Source organism: Neocloeon triangulifer, unplaced genomic scaffold (genome assembly GCF_031216515.1).
Source record: "Neocloeon triangulifer isolate White Clay Creek 2 clone unplaced genomic scaffold, ASM3121651v1 ptg000003l, whole genome shotgun sequence".
Lineage (NCBI taxonomy): Eukaryota > Metazoa > Arthropoda > Insecta > Ephemeroptera > Baetidae > Neocloeon > Neocloeon triangulifer.
Genome location: NW_026775546.1, coordinates 9,860,638 through 9,881,846, shown reverse-complemented (window position 1 = coordinate 9,881,846; position 21,209 = coordinate 9,860,638). Strand labels below are relative to the sequence as shown.

Genomic DNA, 21,209 nt, shown 5'->3' with positions numbered 1-21,209 from the left:
GATTGCGATGAGGGCGTTTCCTTTTCCTCGCTGGGCCTTGCATTGCACACTTTGCTATTTTAATATTTTTAATTTCACCGCCATGGTCGGGAAGTGACCGGAATTTGGTGAAAAAACTGGCTACAATTAATTTGCCAAACTTCCAATACGAAGCAAAATTACTCTCCCGTGAATTGGTTTGCTCAGCGCTCATATTGTGTGGGTTAACAATCAGGAAATCTTCAAATAAATTACATCTAAAAGTTTAGCAATGTCACTTCCATATTAATACACGCTGAGGCAAAGTTGTACTTTTTTTTATCTATAAATCGCGTTGATTAGTAGTTTTCCTTAATGTAATATTTTTCAGTATTCTCCCTTCTGTAATACTTGCAGTTTAGTTGTTTATTTTCAAAGTTTGACTTTGCACAGGACAACAAGACAAGTTGAAAGTGTAAAGCCAGCATCGCAGTGCACATGGCAGCGTCGAGGGCTGACGCAGAAGTTACATCGACCGTCAAGTCTGGCTCGGACAGCATGTACGATGAGGACGATGAGGTCCTCAGGATAAGCTACAGAGATGTCCCGGATGACTTTTTCGACAGCTTGGTGACGGACGAGTGGTCGGGAGAGAAGAGCAACTCAAGAGATCGTGCCGGACCTTCAAAAGAAGAAGATCTGCGTGTCGTGATCAAGGAGAAGAAGTCAATAGGAGAATCTTCTAGGAAGAGCGTCAACGAAAGAAGAAAGACTACGGACAGTGACAAGAGGAGCGACAATGGAAAAGAACCTGTAATTGGTCCTCGAAGGTCTCGAACTCCAGAGAAGCGGAAGGGAGGTGATGTCAAAAGAGGCTCACCCAAGCGACGAAGGTCTATTTCGCCTCGGAGGAGGTCCAGGTCTCCTCTGCGAAGACCGCCGCCTGCTCGTCGCAGATCACCTTTGAGGAAGCGGTCTCCCTCACCAAGGCGTTTATCTCCAAGAAAGCGTTCTATTTCACCTAGGAGGAAGTCTCCAGTGCACCGAAGGTCATCGCCTCGGAGGAAGTCTGGCTCCAGAAGTCCGAAACGTCGCAGGAGTCCCAGTCCGGACTTGTTCTCGGCTCGAATGAACAGCCGTAGAAACAGGCCGCGAAGAAGCACGTCGCCCAAGAGGAGTCATTCCACCAGTTTGTCACCTGAAAATACCAACTCCAGGTACAGGGAACCCATGAAGTTGGGAATGTCCAGAATTAGAGGAAGGACTCCACCACGAAGCCGAACCCCACCACAAATGAGGAGAAGTCGAACTCCTCCAAGGCCATTCTTGCCTGGTGCAATGCCAACTATGGTAATTTTTTCCCTTAAAATTAAAAATAATTTTATGCATACAAATAATTTATTGGCTCTTTAAATTTTTATAATTTTAATAAAATTTTTATAAATTCTTTTAGGTGTCTCAACCGTCTCTAGAGGAAATTGCTAGTGGTGCCGTGACTCCTTATGGGATGCCAGCCTACCCTCCTTACCCTGGCCAGATGATGTACAACTACCCTCAGGGCCCATACCCTGCCCCCTTGATGTCTGGCTATCCTCAGCATCAGTTTCACGGCGTTGCAATCCCGCCAGTGCCTGGAGTCGACGCATCAACTCTATCTACAGCCTATCCTCTGCCTCAGCCTGTACCAAAACCAACCGATAATGTAGAATATCCACCGGTCGTACCTTCCAAGCCAACTGTGAAGCCAAAACAAAGCAAGAAAGCACCTCCACCACCTTCTTTGGCTTCTTTGGACACTTCTATGACAAAGGATAGTTTAACTGTGAGAATTTAAAAGAGAAAAAATTGAACATTACCAAATAATGTTTTTTTGCATTTCAGTCTGCAATGTCTGCATCAAGTGTTTATGAAGTAGAGGATCCAGGCACAAAGAAAAGCATGAAACTTTCAGACTACCTTGCTTCGATGACTGGTAAATTTTATTCATTTTGTTTGCTTTTAATATTGTATGATCAAATAAAAATTAGCTGCCAGTCATAAGCCAATGGAGTACAAAAAACACGTGGACGACCGTATCAAGGCTGCAATTGCAAAGTTCGATGCTACTTTCCTGCAGCCGCTTCGATTCCACGTCACACCTTCGACAGTCACCATAGCTGAGAAAGAGAACACAGGAGTTTCCAACCCCAACCAGTCACCCCTGCTGAAAAACCCAACAGTCAAATTGGGTAACTTGATTCGACCCTTGAACCTGCGTGCCTTGAAGATTCCTGACAAGCCACAGTTTGTGTGCAAAAAGCCTGAACTGGCTCCCCCGAAGCCGGAGATTTCCATCAAGACTCTGCTGTCCAAGAAACAGCCTGTCAAGAGGGACACCTGCACATCCCCCATCCCAGTTTTGACAGAAGATTCGTGGTGCCAGACAGACCCGATTCCTGAGCCGCCACCCCCCGTCTGCTACGAATGTGAAGAGCGCAGCAGGAAGACCTACATGAATCACTGGACTCAGGTGAAGAGGGTTGAGCTAGTCAACATGGCCATCCAGACTGCTGATTTGCCAATCCCGCCGATGCATCGTCTAGGACCGCCGGTTGATCCATTTGAGGAAGATTTGAGACACAGTCTGCAGTCAAGGACTGTTTCTCCGTGGGAGTACAACAATGAAGTACTGGAGGACGAATCTCCTCGTCATACACCAGAATTATTGGTTTGTAGTTTTCATTATTTTCTTTCATGTACTTTAATGATTTATTCAACTGTCGATCCTTTTTAGCAGATATATTCTCAAAAGGTTATTACATTTTAAATACTTAAAATATTTTTGTTATATGTTTTATAATGTTTAAGAGGTGAAGTGAGAATAAAATAATAAGATAATTTAAAAAATCTTATTACATTATTCTTTTAAACTTTTCAAATAACAATTAAAAAACAAGAATTTCAAATTTTTTTTTATATTTATTAATTTCTTCGTATTTTTTTTAATTGGCAAGTAATATTTTTTAACCTCATAACTTCCTGAGATACTTCAGAGGAAAATCTTCGGCCCATTTTATTAATCTTCTCAATATTAGAATTACAGCTATTTCCTAAGTTTCTCCTCACATTTAAAATGTGCATTTGGTATCAGATGGGCCACAGAGAAAGATCAAGGAGTCCACCACCAAGGTACATCTCTCCTCCGCCATACATCCCGCACCAGCCGATCTACAATTCACCTCCTCATGAGGTCTACCGCTCGCCATCTCCTCCACCGAGGTACATCCCGTCTCCTCGTCGCTCTCCTACACCACCACCACGAAGGAGGAACAGCTTCTTCTGTGGAGAGTGCAACATCGAGATGAATTCGGAAGCTCAGCTGAACCACCACCGTCGGACTCAGCGCCATCTGCAGAGGTTGGAGGTCATGGAAAGTGAACGTAGGGCCCAGTACGAGAGGCCCGCCTATGACAGAGCTGATCGCAGAGGCCCTCCGCGGCACTCAGACAGCGGCAACTACTCTGGAAGTGTGTGGAACATCAGGAAGCCCTATTAGAGCTACTGACTTTCTGTGAGTTTTTGTTCCAAATTTTTATTATGTTCCTTAATTTGGAAATCTATTTTCAATTATTTAAATTCAATACATTTTGGGTATATTATAGATCTGTGGCATAATTCATCAAACAAGGGAATTACTGATGAATCTGAATAATCAATCTGAAACTTTCATAACTTGCAATAAAATTAAATAAGAACTAGGCTAATTAATGAACTTTAAATTTACTCATTCTCAAAGCTTGATGATCCATGACTTGAACAAAGGTGTATCTGAGAAAATTCCGCATCTTTGAAATTTATAAACTTTACTATTTTCATAAGAAAAAAGTACAGTTTAAACATTGTGTTCATTTTTTTTTTTTGCAAATTTTCTGCAGGTGTGACCATATTTATTATGAATACCTTCAGTTGCCAGTTAATAATAAAATCAGTGTTAAGACCTTTGGCTACAATAAATTGTGCCACATTCTGTACTTAGATTAAGCTGAAATAGCTCTTAGTTTGTGTCTATTATTCTCGAAAGTAAAATTGAATGTAACTGAAATAAAGGTAGAGCCTAAAAATAATATGCACAATTTTCTTTCTTTTTTCAATCAAGATGAAGGGTTAATGAAATAATAGGCGTGTTCTCTTGTATTTCTAATTTGCAATAATGCTTTTATTAAGGAAAGCTATTGTGTGATCACTATAAAAACATCTCTATGACAAGCAAATCAATGTATGCATACAGAAACATTATTCCAAAACACTTTTCTCACTTAAAACTTAATCCGAGATACAATATATTATATTTTTATCAATACTCGTCGTCGATCAAAGTACGATTTCTGGGATGCTTGTAAGTTTTTATTTTTTATTTAACCTTTCTCACAGAATATTAATTTGCACTGATTCAATCTTATAACATCAGCTGTGAGAGGAATGTGAGAATACATAATCATCATGTGTGTGACTGCGTGTGTGAGAATCAACTGGAAAATCAGAAAAAGACGGAAAAATCTTTTCCCGTTTTGTTTTTTACATCGTCATGATATGTCATCGACAGAGATACACTCGGATCAGATAGAGAAACTTCTCACAACCAAACAAGAAAAACTGTCATTTATTGCGAGTACTGCGTCGAAAAGATGCCTTGATAAAAACGGTGAATTTCTTCATTTTTTTATATTTATTTTCAATGTTGCACTTTTCCTAACAATTCCGTCTTTAAAAGAGTGGATCAGTTTAGTTGTACATTTTGTGCAAAAAGGAGAGCTAAAACAATTGATTCATATTATTTTGTTTAGTATTTTTTTTTGTCACGACGCCATATACAAACCAACAACTTTTTACATTCTGCAGTCGTTTTTTATGTATAAGGTTCTCACAAGTCGGGGGCATTCTTTGTCAGACTAGAGGTTTCGAGATTAAGACTCTTTGACTAATAATAGGTACATAATTCATTCCAATCGGTTACTTGAATGCAAACAAGTCTTGTCAAAATTAACTTCTTCAGTGGCAGACAAACGCATATGGTTCTTCCTGACCTTTGAGGTCCAAGTTTTTGCACATTCCAAATGATCAACAATCACATCATCAACACATTGGAATGGATAATAATATATTTATTTTCGCCTTGCAAGAAGTCCCATTGAATCTAGATTCGGGACGACGGGCGATAACAAATAAGGTACGTTTTGTATCTCTTGTTAAAATTAATATCATTGCACGTGTTTTTCTTTTTAATGATGCACTTCTAAAATAAAATAAAAATGGAATATATAATGAAGTAATTGAGTTCCAGAATGCCGCATTTTCTTATTTGTCTTGTCCAATATATTACACGATAATAATTGGTGATCGCCGAATTTTCCATTCAATTATATAAAAACCATTCAGTGATTTTATCCGATACATAACTACGTACACCACATATGCACTCGATTTTTGGTTTAATTAAATACAATTTTTTTGCACATCTCGTCATTACTTTTGGGGTGGTTAGCTTTTGGTTTTGTCAATAAACGCGCGCTTTCTCTTTCTACTTTTATAATTCTCAATCCTGCGACTTTTCGGAAACAGTTATTATTATTTTCATCAACTTTTCTAAATTCTTCTCGCATTCTATGCTCAATCCAGCGATCTCGCTTGTTCTGAAAACCCACAATTAAAATCCTTTTTTCCAACGCGATTTTTATTTTTATTGCAGATTAAAAGACTTTTTGATCAGTTTCAGGGGGAGCTTTTTCTCTCTCGCGCTCTACATGTACATTTTACAACAATTTTCTCGCTCTCGTAATTATATATAATTATACTCAGCATATGCAAAATGATTTTTAGAATATTAATTAAGGGTTTTTGCTAATCGATTCGGCAATTAGAGGGTGTGTGTGTCTTGCTTGATTCATCGAATGCCTACGCGCATTATTTACAGACTTGTTCCTTAAGTACCATTGTTTATTTTTAAATTTTATACATAACACATTCACTGACTTGACTGATTCTTCTTACGTGCTATTTCAATAGCAGAGGAAATATATATGTTCTTTTTACAACAGAGCACAACGGTTTCAGGGTCAAACCTTGCGAGGGCACAGGGGTAATTCGCGCACTAATTTTCATTCTGTGGATTCATGTCTATATATTTTGGGTTTTAATTACTTTTTGTCCCGATTCCAACGTACAAATCAATCAATGTAGTATTGCGTGTTAGTCCGTCGAAAAATCTTTCTTTCTTTCTTGATTTTTAAACGTGTTTTTTTTTACAGTTTCCTAAAGATCGTCGTTCGATAGAAAAATAAATGGTTTTCAATCAGTAAATTGAGAGCTATGGAGCAAAAGTGTGTGTACGTAATGAGCGACAACTTCTACGTCTTATTGTGTTCCTTTCTTTGTTTGTATTATTTTTAACGGAAAACTACACCGAATAAGCATCGATTCTCTCGTAATATAAATATTGTTGAATATAATGTCATTTGAACGCGTGAGATGATTGGTTTTTGCGCAGGTGCGTCCGTGTATGTGTGGGTGTAAAAAAGGGTCTGTACAAGGTTTTTACACTGCGATTTGCATATATTCATAATGATTTTCCATCGATTATTATCTCTATGAGCTACAAAAATCCACATTCGTCGGAATATAATTCTTTTTTTTTCAATACTTCCAAGAAATGCGCACACCAAAAGGCTATTGCTCGAGAAATATTTATGTGTCCCATTTTTGTTTTTCATCGATTTGAAAAACCGTCTGCACTGTCTTAGTAAAGTTAGCATTCGAGGCAGCCAAATCAAGTTAGCACTATACTTGCGTACACAAAAAAGAATATAATGAGATCGAATTTAATAAAATAAAAATCCTGCTCTCTTTTGTAAAATGACTAGAGCCTTAAACTTAAATATATTAGCCTTGAAAAAGCAAAGCTACCGACAGTAAAAAACGGAATGAACAATCACAAAAATGACTAAGGGAGCACAATACACGCTCGAAATTCAATCACAATAATTCTCAAATCAAAGGGGAATGTTCGGGGGTTACACATTTTTTTTTTGTGATATTCGCTTAAAACACTACATTTGGGTCCCTGAACTCGACTAGAGCTGGTTACGATTTTTAAAAACCTGTCTGACCTCAACTATATAGATAGAAGAAGACAACAAACAACGAATCTCGGCCGTGGAAAACCAAACAAAACTCAACAACCAAACAATTTCTATAAGCAGCAGTCACTCGATCGACCCTTTCTCCTTCCAGCACCGATCTTTCCTCTCCCAGCAGATTAAAATATTTAAAAATTAATGTGTAGATATATAAATTGCGAGATGATTCTTTTTCTCTTACTTCGGCCAAACGTGTTGCAGAAAGGGAAGAGCAAGAAAGTTCGCCTTGTTGTATTAAGAACAAGTGAAGGCGGGTGCGAGGAAAACACAACTTTTCCATCATCAAGTGCCCCACGGAATGAATGGGAGAAATGACATCTGGTCACTATTTACTTCTCACTCCGCCCAATACATTTATATAAAAGCAAAAAAAGACGCAGTGAGCCGTTTTTGAATCTTAAAAATAATTGTCATTTCCGTAAAAAATCAGACTTTGGGCTGCTGGGAAAGTGTCGGCGCTGCACGGGGAGGAAGGGGTCGCTTTGCTGGCGACGAGTGTTTTTGGCGAACGGCCTGTGCCTCAGAGAAACACCAAATGTTCATTGTTGCGGTGCGAGGCGTCGTCCTCGAAGCTGTTGTGTCACAAGGAGTCGCTCGCGTGAATGGTCACCGTTTGCTGCTGAAGACTTTGCTGGGCACTTGGGCCGACCTGCACCACCGTCGTGTTGGTCGTCTGCTGCGGCGAGTTCTTCGCCGACGAGCCCGACCCGTCCAACAGCGTCTCGTCCTTCCACTTGTCCATCGAGCGGCGGCGCGCGTTCATGAAGAAGTTGCCCACCGTGGTCGGCTCGAGGCCCAGCTGCCGGGCGATCGTCACTTGCATCTCCTTCGATGGCCTCTTTGTCTCCTATTTGACAGAAAGTGAACCAGTTTTATTTTGATTACTCATTGTTGAAACAAAGTTATGCAACTGGCTTGACACGTATGCTTAACAGGTTGCCTAGCTTACAAATTTAAGGGTATGTTGCATTTTATAAGAAAAATTACGTTGAATTTTAAGAAAGGAAGGAATTGTTAATACAAAATTTAATAATTTAATTAAATACCAAAGAAAAGACTTTTTGCTTTCTTTTTAAAATAGTGAGAAATTGTCAAAAAAGATTAATAAATTGAAGTTAAAATTAAGAAAAGGTATAATAAATAAAAGTAAAATTACCAAACATTATGAAAAAAAATACGTGAACTTACTTCACTTTCAATTTTACGTGAGAAAATACCAATTATTATAGGACTCTATACTGCCATAATCAAATTAAGTAGTTACAACAGTGGTGGTTTAACTTTTAATTATTTTTTGCCTAAAATAGCACCTACTGTTGTAAATACTTGATTTTACTATGAAAATTAAATAAATACAAAAAGATTCTTAAATTCCGTATTTTTTTTTTAATTAATAATTTTTAAATAATATTTTGAAGCTAATTTTCTTCATTACTTTAAAAAAATTGCAGTAAATGTTAAAAATTTTATTTTTTCAATCGGAGAAGTGAATTTAAGCTTTTGCTGGGGCGAAATTTCAGCCAATCGGAGCATAACGAAGTCTCAGTTTGCTTAGACTGATTAGTGTTGAAATTGGAAAAGTAAACGGCAGAAAGCGGGCAATTAGCATGCAAATGCGACAATTACTATTCAAAGCGCGAGAAATCACCTTAAAAATAGCCTGTAGCGTACGCCGCTGGAGGTCGGTGAAAACCAAGCGCGGCTTCTTGGGTGCAGGCGGATGCTCTTGTTGCTGCTGCTGCTGTTGTTGAGTCTGTGGGTCTTCTTTCCTCTTGCAGGCTACAACAGAGGTACATACTACCATTGAAAAGATTGAATAGTCTTATCAATTCCATAAAAATCCAACTCATTGGAAATTTTTCTCGAATTATCCTTAAATTGCTTAAAATTTATTCCCGAAGAAATAATATAAATCAAGTTTTGCAAAAGGGAAATTTTTAGAGTAAGTAAAAGAGACGCTGTCAGTCACTTCTGCCCTTGTTTGAACAAATTGGTCGCGCATTTAAATTCGGACGAATTTGAAATGCAAAGCAATCCGCCGCCTGTGCTTTTTCTTTGCTCAGGCCGAGCGATGGGGCGGACATTTTTCTCGCCCGCCGCCGTTTTAATGAAATATATAAGCAGAAAACGGGGTAGAGTTTAAGGGAGGAGGATATTGCGATATTATAATGTGTGTGCGCGTCGCAGCTGCTTTCCGCGTATAAATTGGCGCGCTCTAATCCGGCCGAAGCTGCTTTCCAAATTTGTCCTCTCGCGCGCAGCATTACACAATAAGACTTATTGATCCATTATGAATAAATATGTAATAAGAAAAAGACACACTCACAAATATACATAACCAAAACACGCCTCTCTCGCGTTTTCCTCCCTCGGCACGCCGCGTGCTGCGCCCTGACTAAGACTAAATAGCAAAACTTTTCTACTTGCTTGAGTGCGCTTCAGAGGCTTGCGAGTGTAAAATTCTTTACCAACAAGCAGCTCTGATGCGCGTGTTAGTAAATTATTACGGAGTTGTTGTTTGGATTTTTTTTTTTAATTTTCATAGTGCTAAAAAGTAGATGTGTGATGCTATAAAAATTATCCTTTTTTTTAAATTTATTTTCAAACTCTAAACCAGCAAAATCTTTTAACTCTGAACTTGTACTGACAAAAATTAAAATTAAATAATTTTTTTTTTTTAATAAATTTAAAATCAGCATTTTCTCGTTTTGTTTTTATTTGTTTATTGTTTCGTACTAAACATTACCGTTTGCTTCTATGGAACATTAAAACGATTTAAAAACTCACCGAGGAAAAGCTGACATTAAATTCACACTGCAAATTAATCAACCTTCGGTACACTCACTATAATTCAGACACTCACCGTACAGTGAATTAATTCAATTTACAAATGTGTTTATATTTACAGATTCGATAACAATAGGTATAAATCTATGATTGGCTCCACAAATTTCAGAACACTGACCAAAATATAAACCATGCTTCGGTAATAAAAAGATTAATGGAAATTTTCATTTAAATTTTGAATTGAAAATTTTGCGCACTAAAGAATGTCAAAATTCTTAGCTAAAAAGCTAAAACACAAAATTAATCATTTAAACACCAACTGTCAACAGGATTGGTTTTTATTAAATTATTGTTTAACTGTTCAATAATTCCTTGTATTTTTATTGGGAAAATGAGGCAAAAAAATTGTATCAAAGCATTTTCTTTATTTATTATAGATTATAGCGTTCTTTTTTTTCTTTTTGCAAAATGAGGATTTGTCTGTCTTCTATTATTTTTATTTTTACCCAATTTTATTATGCAGTTACTGGGCGTTTGAAAGAGCTAGTGAATAATGGGAAAATGTTCAACTTAGAATTAATAATTTACTAATTAATTGTAAATTTTAAAGGATTTAGGATCCGACAAAAATATAAATCCATGGAATTAACTCAAAAATTAAAATTAGGACGATGAGGTTTTTTAATTTTCTAAACAAGTATGAGGGTCAAATCCAACAACAAAAATTTTTAATTTTTTTAAATTGTTTATTTTAGGTCTGATTGTGAATTAAATTGATTAGGAGCGTTAAATTATATTCATGCACGGATTATATTACATTGATAAGACTGTAATTGCAATAACCAAGCGTTAACAATCGTGGTTGAAAATCTCCGAATTTGAAATTTTGTACCAAACATAAATACATTTCTGCTGCGGACTCACTCGTGTTGACTAATGTCTCCTTTCGCCACGAATTTGGTTGCAAATGCTCTTATTGAGAGCATCAAGGTGCCATATGTCGCCTCTAGCCGGCGCACAAAAATGACACACACGCACAGAGTGAGTGTATGGGGCCGTAATAGCTTTCTGAGTGAGTAGAGTGGATGCTGCGCCCGCCCGCCCCCGGCAGGCATATTTTTATTGGGGCCGAAAATAAATAGCAAAATAATAATACGGGCGGGTGAGCGAGCGAGCGAGCGAGCGCCGGGACAAATTGCCCCGTGACACCAACAAATGACCTTTCCATTTGCATAAACCGTTTAGAATGGATAGATGTGAGCAGAGCAGAGCGCCAGATTGCGCACCTTTTCCATAGACAGCGGGATTTTTGCCCTTTCTTGTTAAGCCACTCTCGATCCCCTTCTTTTTCTGTGTGCGTGCATATGTTTCCCCCGAACACATTTTCTCCTGCTGATGGTGGAACGCGTCTTGACATGTGAATCTCGAAACAAGGACCGAAAGAAGGATTGCCTCAATTATTTCCAAAACCAACCGCTCCGATACTCGACACGTTTTCTTACTGCCAAACAGAGCAACGAAATTGAAAATTTTGGGAGATATATTATGGGAAGACTGATAAAATAAGAACTTTTAAGCAACTTTTTAGGCTCCAATTTTAGCCGGAAAAAGTCCCTGGAAATATTTATTACACTTCGGCAGAAAATCTCAAACTAAAAATATTATGTCTTATATTGTTGTAAACTTTATTATTTTCAAGAAGACAAGAAAATATAAAATATTCCATCATGTTCTTTATATTTAAAAAAAATTACTTTAATGTAATTTGAGCTAAATATTATGAAACAGTAACAATATTGAAAATTTATTAAAAAGAATTTTAGAAGAAATTGTAAAATATTTTTATTATTGCATTTTTTGTAATTTCCGTTATTTAATTTCGTGAGGTAAATTGAATTATTCAAAAACTTTTTGTCGGAATTATTGAGACTCTTGTATGCTCTTGTATAGAAAAGCGATCTGCAGAAAAACTGGAGCACATACGGAGCTGTTATTTTTTGTTTGCCTTTTTATGATTGCCTTTTTGGGCATTTCATTTTATTTTCCCTCGCTCGTTTTCCACCGAAATCGCGGACAGCCCGATTATTGCACGACACAAAATAAAAGATGCACGATCGGAACTTCATTCTTTCCCGCGTGTATGGCCTCGGAACACGCGAGAGTTTTCTCTCTAGCTTTCGCCTGTGGGTCGTGGAAAATGTTACGAGAGAGAACTATGAAGGTTCTTTTCTTTCTCTTCTTATAATACAAAAGGAATTTCAAATTAATGATAGAATACGACGGGGGTTCTCGTAAAATTATCATATTCTCAGAGATAAGCGACTAGTTTGATAACCAAGTGGACGCACTATTAAAAAGGCACCACAGAAGTTGGGGATAACTTTACAGAACTCAACTTTATATAAAGCATAAAGGCACTTTTTTCCGGGGATTTTGATAAATTTTAATTTAAAAAAATCTGCTTAATTTCAATAATTTCATTTTGTTTTTTTATCATAAAGTATTCAAACTGGTGGGTTTTTAAGTACTAAATTTTTAGTTAAAATGCTTTGATTGTTTTGGCTAAATAATTGCTTTTGTTGCTTATTTTAAATTCTTGACTAAACAAATATTATAAATGAATACAATTACTGATGTTCAATATTTAAAATAAATTTTATTTATTTATTATTCCTTTAATATTATATAATCTTAGCAAATGCAAACTATTTTATACATTCAAAAAATGTAATTATTTTGTTGAATATTATTAATTTGCTTACAATTTAGCTTTACAAAATAAACCCAAAAAGACTTCACCAGCCTTATATCAATTGAAGAAATTCCCATTACATGGAATTGATCAGAAAAATTGAATCAGGCGAAGATTTGGTGGAAAAGTCAGTCAGGAGAGGATCTCCTTGGGCTCAGGAAAGAATAAATTGCCGTGGGAGAATAAACTACTGGCTGTCACTTTCCTCTTGCTCTCTTTTCCTCCCTCGTGAGCGGCGGCGCGCAGTTATAAAACACTCAATCTGCATGTTCCATCCGACGGAATATGCGAGTTAATGGACCAAAGTGGCAGCACACAAGCTTCGCAGGATTTGCGACACTTCTACTATTGGACTATTGACAAATTGATGCATTCCAGCGCAGCCGGCAACACGCAAAATAGAGAGATAGAGTAGGGAAGAAAGAGAGGAAAAGAGGGACCAAAGGACGAACGTCTTTCTTCCTCTACGGAAAAAATCTCAGAACTTTTTTTTAATTAAAAATATATTTTGGCAAATTCTAATTAGCGTAAGGAGCAAAAATTGCAGTGCTTTTTAAGCCTTTAAACGTATTTTTTTACAATTTATGCGACCGTTTTTGTTGAGAGAAAAATTTGTAGCTAACATGTTCAGGAGATTTTGTGCAATTCTTTTACTAACATGGCCTTAAGAATGGACAAGTGGAAATTGGAATTTGGTCTCTTATCATAATTATGTTCTGCTGGGTGAAATCAAAACAAATTAAAAAATTTTTATAATAATTTCAGGAACAATAAATAATTAGCCCCAGAAATATTTTAATTTCATTTTTTCTACCAAAAATATCCAATGAGTTGGAAAACCTTTCAAATGGGGAGTGAACAATGGAAATCAGTACTTACTGCCTCGTTGTGGAATCTGAGCAGCTGTGAACAGAAACAAAACATTGCTATTAGTAAAAATTCAGAAACCTCAAATAAGATAAAAACATCAATCTCGTTAATATAAAAAAATCTGATATCTTTGTGCGCGGTTTTTGATCTGATTCTGGTGATAACAGCAGGGTAAGACATCGATTCCGAATCCCAACAACAAAACTTATCACTAGCATGACGGACACCAACGATTTCACCTAAATGTGGAAAAATTACAAAATTAAATATCAAGATACTATATAAATAACAGCTACAGGCCACATTTATTAATTTAAAAAGTTTAGGATTTAAAATTCACTCAATAGTGCAGACCGTTGTTGACATTGCAGTGCATTCCAGTGCAAATACAGGGTTGGGTTTTTAAATAAAAACATAACTTCATAATTTAAATGCTAACAAGGAGATTAGTAAGAAAATTAATTAATTAATGAACATTTTGAACCTTCATGCAAATTTTGATGAGTACAAAGGTATAACAAAAGGTCAGAGGGATCGTTTGACAGGCAATCGTATATCGACACTCCTTCAAGTATCGGACAGGTGTGTGTGCCTTTTGTCAGGGAACATAATATTATATATTAATTTCAGCCTTGAGTGGATTAAATTTTGGTCTTGAGAGAAGTTACGACTCAAAGCTTTGCTTTGATATCATCTGCCGGTGATGTTTAATTTTGAGAGTTTTGTTTCCTTTTTGCACCGCGGCTTTCCTTTCAAGTTATAATTGGTTGCGGCGGCGGTGGCAGCGGCGGAGAGGAAGAAGTGCACGGAGGGCGCATAAGAAAGAGGTGATATTGAGACTCACAAAGCGAGATGTTGATATGATAAAAGGAGAAGAGCGCACGCCCTTGGGCTGTGTTTTGCATGTGAAAGCTGGAAAGGAGCACGCGGAGTATTTCAGACATATTTTTTTTTTAAGAAATACTTAAACGTAAACACTTTACTCTCAACTTCAGAGAGGAATTTCAAGATGTAAATAACAAAAAAGTTGTTTTCATTATTAAATAAAGAAAAGTGCCTCGGCGGAAATTATTTTTATTCTTGATTTAAAAAAGACTTTGAATTTCATAACTGAAATGAAAATCCAGATAAAAGATTTTTCAATTCTAAGGGTTGAAAAAAGGGGTTTACTTTTTCCGTCAAAAGCATTGAAATCTTAAGGGTAGTTTTGATCTCAATGACTGGAAATAATACTAAAGCTTAGTTTGTTGATCATTTAGTGAACCAAGACAATGTTTCTAAAATGTTTCTTCGTGGGAAAATATGAACCTTCAATCATCCCATTGTATCCATCAGGAGATTTCAAATTTTCAGACTAACAACTTCACGTTCTTTTGAATTAAAGAATAAAAATAAGTTCTGAAGAGAACCTTACTTAAAAAATGAAAATTTTAAATCAAGATTAAAAAATTGTCATTTTGATAAAACATTCAAAAATGAAAAGATTTTGGATAAAAAGGACTGACTCGATTCATTTTTTTTGTACCTCCAGGCTGAAATTAAATATGGTAAAATTTCTGAAATGAAAGCAGGAATTAAATATACCACAAAATTAATTTGTTCCACATTGATATCTGCTTAATACAACATAACAGCCAGACTTCATATTGCACTCAAGGAAATTATTTTAAATTTTCTTCAAACTTGCAACGTCCGTTGGACCTGATTCCTGACTGGTTGAGCCGGCATTCAGCCAATCATAGAGTCAAGAGCGACAGAGCATTAAAATTTTTTCATGAATAATTTCCCCGTGAGCAACACTGCCAATTGAACGTAATGGAAGCATGCAAAAAGCAGCCACTGACACCAAGATGCACCAACAAGTATATATTTTTCAAAAATTTCCCGGACGCAATGAACAAACGAATTGCGAATTTGCTTTGCTAGTTGACGTTTCGCGCGACTAATATAGAGGAGTATAATTTTTATACTGTTAGTTAGGATTGTGAACTCACAAGCACGACGCCGAGGGTGCTTTCCTTCTTTTCGAGTTGCTGACTGCTCTCGCATTTACATTACGCATCTGGCAGTCTGGAACGAGAACAAGAGGACCAACTCAACACAACACAAATTGGCAAAACCGAGCATCGCTCCTCTTGCTGGAACAAGGTAGCGCGCCGCTTGACGCCTCAGCCTGCCTTCCGCAAACCAACGAATGTAAAAGCACTCTCCAATTTTTTTTTCTGTTTTTATTGCAAAAACCACCTCTCACCTCTCGGCGAGAACGAACGGAAAATGAGCGAAATCTGCTTCTTTTTATCGGAGATGTGTCCCCTTTTGCATTTTCAGCAGCACAGACAAGTCCGTCTCGCGACTTTTCTCCTCCCTTAATTGACACACGCGAATCCTCTGCGGCGAAAATTTAGCCAATTCCTCTGACAAAAAGAAATAACGAGACTACCAAAAAGGCCTTCAAAGGGAGGAAACGATTAAAGTTCAAATGAATTCTGAATTCTAGGTAAGTTAAATTATTCAAGCTCCTTCAAATACTGACAAATCTTGATAATTGAAAATTTAATCTATTGAAGCGTTCTAAAACTGATAAATTTAACAGTATTTATTAAAAAAACATAATGCCATTTAATTATTCAAGTTTGTTGATTACAAAATACTCAGTAAATTTTCTTTTCATAAATGAAACAATTTTGGCTAAATTTATATTAAAAAAAAAAAAATTAAAATTGTAAATAATTTAACTTTTCAATTAATGTAAGGTAAAATATTAAATCTAAAATGCTTTCTGAACTTTTAAGTCAATAAAATATAACAACTCTAACGCTCTTAAAAAATTTATCAGCTGTAAAAAATAGTCAATTTTTGTCCAAGCATGTTTTCTCAACTGGAAAGTTAAATCAGCAGAACACATGAACTTGTGATTAGTTTTGAAATTCTTTAATTTTCAGACGCAACTTCACTTATTGAGCATAATCATGTTTATTAAAGACTCTTATAGCAGCAAAGATTGTTGAAAAAAACGATTTAAATAAAAACAATTATTTAATTCTTCAGAGTACGTCTTAAAGACTTACATTTTAAAACATAAATATTACTTTGGCTTTCTTAAAATCTTGGTGAATAAATCGTACATAGTGTTTTGGTACCTCCAGCTATATATTAAAATTATTATTTAAAGAGAATATTTTTTTGGTCGAAAAGTAATTTAGGCAGTGCCGAAGAAAAATGTTCACTTTCGGAACGAGAAAGAATTGATTCGTGCGCAATTTATCAGGTCTCGGAAGAAAATTATTTTTTATCCCAGAGACGGGGGGGACTGCATTTCGGTTGGTCGGGTCGGTTTTAAATAAGAAAGGAGAGAGAGAGAGAGAGGATGAGCGCAAGAAGTAGATTTATTGGGAGCGCGTGGTGCAAGAGTGACGCGAATCCATCAGGCGCGTGCGAGAACGGCTGTGTGTTTGCTGTAATTAATTATACCGACTGCCAGGCAGCCGCCAATCGTGCACCAAATAAAAGTGTCTCAGGTGTCGGACAACATTTTTATACAAGTGCCACCCTACAAGTATTAATCAATTAGAAAGAGCCCCCGAAAAGAAGCTTTGAAATTTATATACATCAAACTTTGGACCAAGTTGATAATTTTTCCAAAAGTTTCTTTCAAAACGAATGTCTTTCTTTATTTCCCTCTGCTTTCGCAAGGCACCTGAGATGACGAAATGTTTGCACAAGTCATTATCAGGCCGAGCCAGCAGGCTGATTCAATAAAAGTAGCACTTGCCGAGCAGGGGCTGTTGAAGTGACTTGTCCACCTGCCCCGCACCTATATAGCCGCGCGCCATTGTGATAATGCCACTTTGGCCCGTGTCGTCTTCTTATCGCGCCCACCGACCCTCCTGCCAACCAAACACCTCCTTTAATGCATTATTTTTGTTGTCGGAGGCGCGCACTACAATTATGTTATTATTATTTCTGCTTATCGACGTACACCGGCGGCGACTTTCTTTGATGACAACTTTTCGGCACACTTTATGTGGTCTAACAACTTCCATTTAATTCTGTTTCAAATGAATTTCTCATGTAAATTATTCACGAATTTTATTTCAATAAAATGTGCAGATTTTGGAAAACTGAATTCTGGCAAGTTAAAGAAAAACTTAACATAAATGATTGCTTGTAAAGAGCAATTCCTATGTTCACGTTTAGTCCAAGTAAGCGTGACTTAATTTGTTCAGGTTACAATTAGAAGAATTATATGAAATTTATTAAACTTCGAACATTAAAAAATTTCTGGTTTTTCTATGCTGTACAATTTATGAAACGCTGATAAAAGCAAAAGAATCTGATTCAATCCAGCAGCAATACTTTGACACAAATACGACCTTCCTGAAAACTAGTGAAAAGTCAGAACTATGCAAATTCTTGACAAATGTGTCCAGCAGGTTGCATTAAAAACTTCAGAACTGCTATATTATAGCAAAAATATGCAAATTTCAATCCAATGATCTCCAAAAACTTGATTTGTTGCAGATTAAAAAATTTAATAGACTGTTAAAGACAATTTTCTAGATCTCAGTCTGACTGTTCCAATGTCAGTTCAGGTGTTCTATTGTCAGTAGTGAAGTTTATAAAATTGTTATTGCTCAATGCTCTAGGCAATCATATATTAAAAATTTAAATCATATAGTAAAAAATTTGCTTAAAAAGAGTCAAATGAAATCGGACATTATAATCAGAAAGAGCTTTGCGAGTGGAAAAAGTAGAAAAATTTGAATTTACAAAAAATCGTTCCAGTTGCACACAATTAGATTAGGTTCTTAAAAAAAGAAACACTTTAAAGCACTAGTTTCACTTCTATATTTTGACAGTTGACGGACAAAATATCAACAGAAGTGAAGACCCTAAAGGAGTAAAAATATTTTTATGGATTTGGTTGAAAATTATATAAATTTCAATTCACTAAATAAAAGAGTATGACCACTCTTTGTAATCTCTTGTTTTTAGAAGTTCTTTTCTCCAACTCTCAAAGAGCTATTATTAGTCCCTTATTTTCCCTCGCACCGACTCTCATTTGGTGAAATGAGTACTTCTAGCGGCTTGAAAAATTGTGGGCAATCAAGCTGGGCGTAGGTGGCTGACTTAAAAAATGGACCGGCCACTCAAGAAACGTCTTACTCTCGCCGCGGCTATTTGTCCGCTGGGCAATCATCATATTTCCAAGAAGAAGTGCGCGGCTCCCGGCTAATGATTTAACAAGGGAGGCGAGGAAAGATGGCCTTAATTTAGTTAGCGGAAGCCGGAGGGTTTCCCACTCAAGCCGGCATTATAAATGAGAAAATTCGACCGCGACGATAAATTTCGGCTGCAGATAACAATCTATCTATTCACGCCTCTCCCTATATTGTTATTTGTTGGGGCGGACTAACTCTTTTGTGCTTAAAAAGCCGGCCAATTTTTTAAGTAGTGCAACTTCAGCGCGCACGCATCGCCTTAATCATTAATATTATTAAATTGCTTGCCCTCGTGTTTTCCGATAAATTCGATAGCCCCATAACTTATATTTGCCCGCCGGCGAGAGCACAATGGGAGGGACCTATCTCAGACACGGGGGTGCAAAATGTGAATGCACACGAGAGATTATGTGTACACTACTTCCTAGGGCCGCACGGAACTATTAAATAGGCCTTTTGTTGAACATCAGCAATATCTGCGGACCAAAAATTTGTTGCTGACAAAATATGAATGAAAGAAATTTTCATCGAGTTTAAACACATACATGGATTTGATACTTCATATCATTAGATTCAGGTTGCCTATTATTTATTTACAAAATTAAAGTGAAATACTTATTGTATCATCTAAAGTATCTACTCTCCGAAGTTGATTTCAGAGAGTAAAAAAAAAACTTTTAAATTTCATGTTTCTCAATCAGCAAGCAGATTCAAGAAGTTAAAAGACCTCATATACTATTAACTAGGTTTTATTTGCAATTCAATTGCAACAAATTTTCAAAAGAAATGTAAACCAGCCATTTTATTTTGTACATCCATAAAAATTAAATACCTTGTAAAATTTTTAATTTTCGTTCTTTACACATGGAGCATGTCAGACTTATTGTTTCCCCCACGTTTTCAAACCCGCTTATTTCCCTCAAATTTGTCCGCGGGCGGTGCAAAATAAACCTTTTTGTTTTTCCGTCAGCGCGGAAGCGTGGGCGCGGATTTTGATTTTCATTCTTTCCTGTGGCGCTAGGAGCCGACCGACGTGCGGGCTTCCTGATTAGCAAGCAAGAACGTACAAGCGTCTGAGGAAGCGAAAAGAAGAAGCTGGCATTGAAAGACACGGTGGAGCCGCAGCACATTCGCCTCATTATCCAATACGAAAGAGAGAGACGAATGAAATAAAACGAATGGGGGCGCCTGTATGAGCAGATAATTAGCCTCGCCAGGATGCGCTCCTCCGTAACAATGCACTCGCGGGGAGCAGCGAAAAGATAGGGTTGGTATAAAGTACGAATGAATCTATAAATACTGAACTGTACGCCTTGGAAAGTTTGAAAAGGAATAAAGAAAGACGAATAAGAATTGAAGGAGTTTACTTAAGTGCAAAAGTTTTCTCAAGCTCAATTATCCAGAAGATGCGCAACAATTCTATCAACTTGTCGACTTGATATAAAATTGATTTGCAGCATACTTTAAAATTTCCGCCCTTTTTATTTTTGCAATATAAAAAATTTTATGAAAAAATTCTAGTATCGTGAAAAAGCCAATTGAAAAGGGCTATTTCTAGCTGAAAAAGTCCCATGTCAAGTCATTTTTAAGTAAAAGAGTCTGTTAAGCATGTTCACTTTTTTTAGAATTCGAAGTCAAATATTTTTAAAATTTGTTGTTATTATTGTGAAATTATAACTTCAGTAAAAATTAAAATTGTTTAAAATTTAAAATATATCATAATTAATTGAAAAATCTTAATATCAAATTTTATTTTGATTTTTCATAAAATCATAGTTTTTTACCTTCTTTTTAAAAAAAAAAAAAAATATTATTTCTGAAATTCAACAAACTTGGCAGTTTTGAGAATGGTGTGTGGCGGGCAATTGATTGTGGCCGGCGAGCGCCGCACAATAAAGTGTTTGCGCCGGCCGCCTCTCTATCAATCTTGGCCCGCAGACAGTTCATTAACCGAGCGTATTAGTGTGGCCAGCTGCGCCCCCTCCACCCCCGCGGTGCAAATTCGCACCTCCGTGCTGAATCCCATTCGGACAACCACTGTGAATGCGGCGAAATGCATTCACTCGACCCATTTTCAAGGAAATGTTCCTTTCGAGGGTCGTACCGAGGATATCTTGGGTGTGGGGAGTGGTATAGTTAATTGGAGGGTGAGATTTAGATCCACCCTATAAAAAATTGTTAAAATTAGAAAATTTGGTGCCAATATCGAAATATTTCCAACCTTGCTAAAAAAAAAAAAATGAAAATCTCACTTAAACCAGTCCCAGATGAACCTGAAATAACTAAATCCTGCAAAAAATTTATCAAAATTTAAATCTTAAAAAGACCTAGGCCGATTCCACGAAAAGATGAGATCAAGATTTCCATAATAAGACGAAAATCTCTGAATTTGACCGATTCTGATCTACGCAACCGGTCAAACAGATGCGTAACGCACGCTGCCTATTC

At 36.7% G+C, this 21,209-nt stretch overlaps 2 protein-coding genes across 6 annotated transcripts in view; one reads left to right on the top strand and one right to left on the bottom strand.

The window, feature by feature from the left end:
- The first annotated feature begins 18 nt into the window (after nucleotides 1-18).
- LOC132205917 (serine/arginine repetitive matrix protein 1-like) lies at nucleotides 19-4,061 on the top strand. 2 transcript variants are annotated; one of them, XM_059635299.1, is made up of 6 exons: nucleotides 19-107; nucleotides 412-1,308; nucleotides 1,412-1,780; nucleotides 1,840-1,930; nucleotides 1,986-2,665; nucleotides 3,089-4,061. In XM_059635299.1, the coding sequence occupies exons 2-6, from the start codon at nucleotides 457-459 to the stop codon at nucleotides 3,491-3,493; spliced, it is 2,397 nt and encodes a 798-aa protein (XP_059491282.1). In that variant the 5' UTR covers nucleotides 19-107; nucleotides 412-456; the 3' UTR covers nucleotides 3,494-4,061. The 2 variants fall into 2 exon arrangements, with proteins under 2 accessions (XP_059491282.1, XP_059491281.1); XM_059635298.1 differs by having other exon boundaries at nucleotides 36-198.
- A 707-nt stretch (nucleotides 4,062-4,768) lies between these two features.
- LOC132205918 (hepatocyte nuclear factor 6) overlaps nucleotides 4,769-21,209 on the bottom strand; it is a 37,359-nt gene continuing 20,918 nt past the window's right edge. The window contains exons 2-5 of one of the 4 annotated variants that reach the window (XM_059635302.1): nucleotides 15,534-15,609; nucleotides 13,549-13,572; nucleotides 8,779-8,927; nucleotides 7,840-7,977 (exon numbers count right to left, since the gene is read on the bottom strand). In XM_059635302.1, the coding sequence (XP_059491285.1) occupies nucleotides 8,780-8,927; nucleotides 13,549-13,572; nucleotides 15,534-15,609 (248 nt within the window). In that variant the 3' untranslated portion in view covers nucleotides 7,840-7,977; nucleotide 8,779. Of the gene's footprint in view, nucleotides 7,978-8,778; nucleotides 8,928-13,548; nucleotides 13,573-15,533; nucleotides 15,610-21,209 lie in introns of all 4 variants that reach the window. The other 3 variants (XM_059635303.1, XM_059635300.1, XM_059635301.1) reach the window with 3 other exon arrangements.

Coding starts and splice junctions, on each gene's coding strand:
- LOC132205917 (XM_059635299.1), top strand. CDS start 457: ATGGCAGCGTCGAGGGCTGACGCAGAAGTTACATCGACCGTCAAGTCT. Junction 1,781..1,839: donor TGACAAAGGATAGTTTAACT/GTGAGAATTTAA, acceptor TTTGCATTTCAG/TCTGCAATGTCTGCATCAAG. Junction 1,931..1,985: donor CTACCTTGCTTCGATGACTG/GTAAATTTTATT, acceptor AATAAAAATTAG/CTGCCAGTCATAAGCCAATG.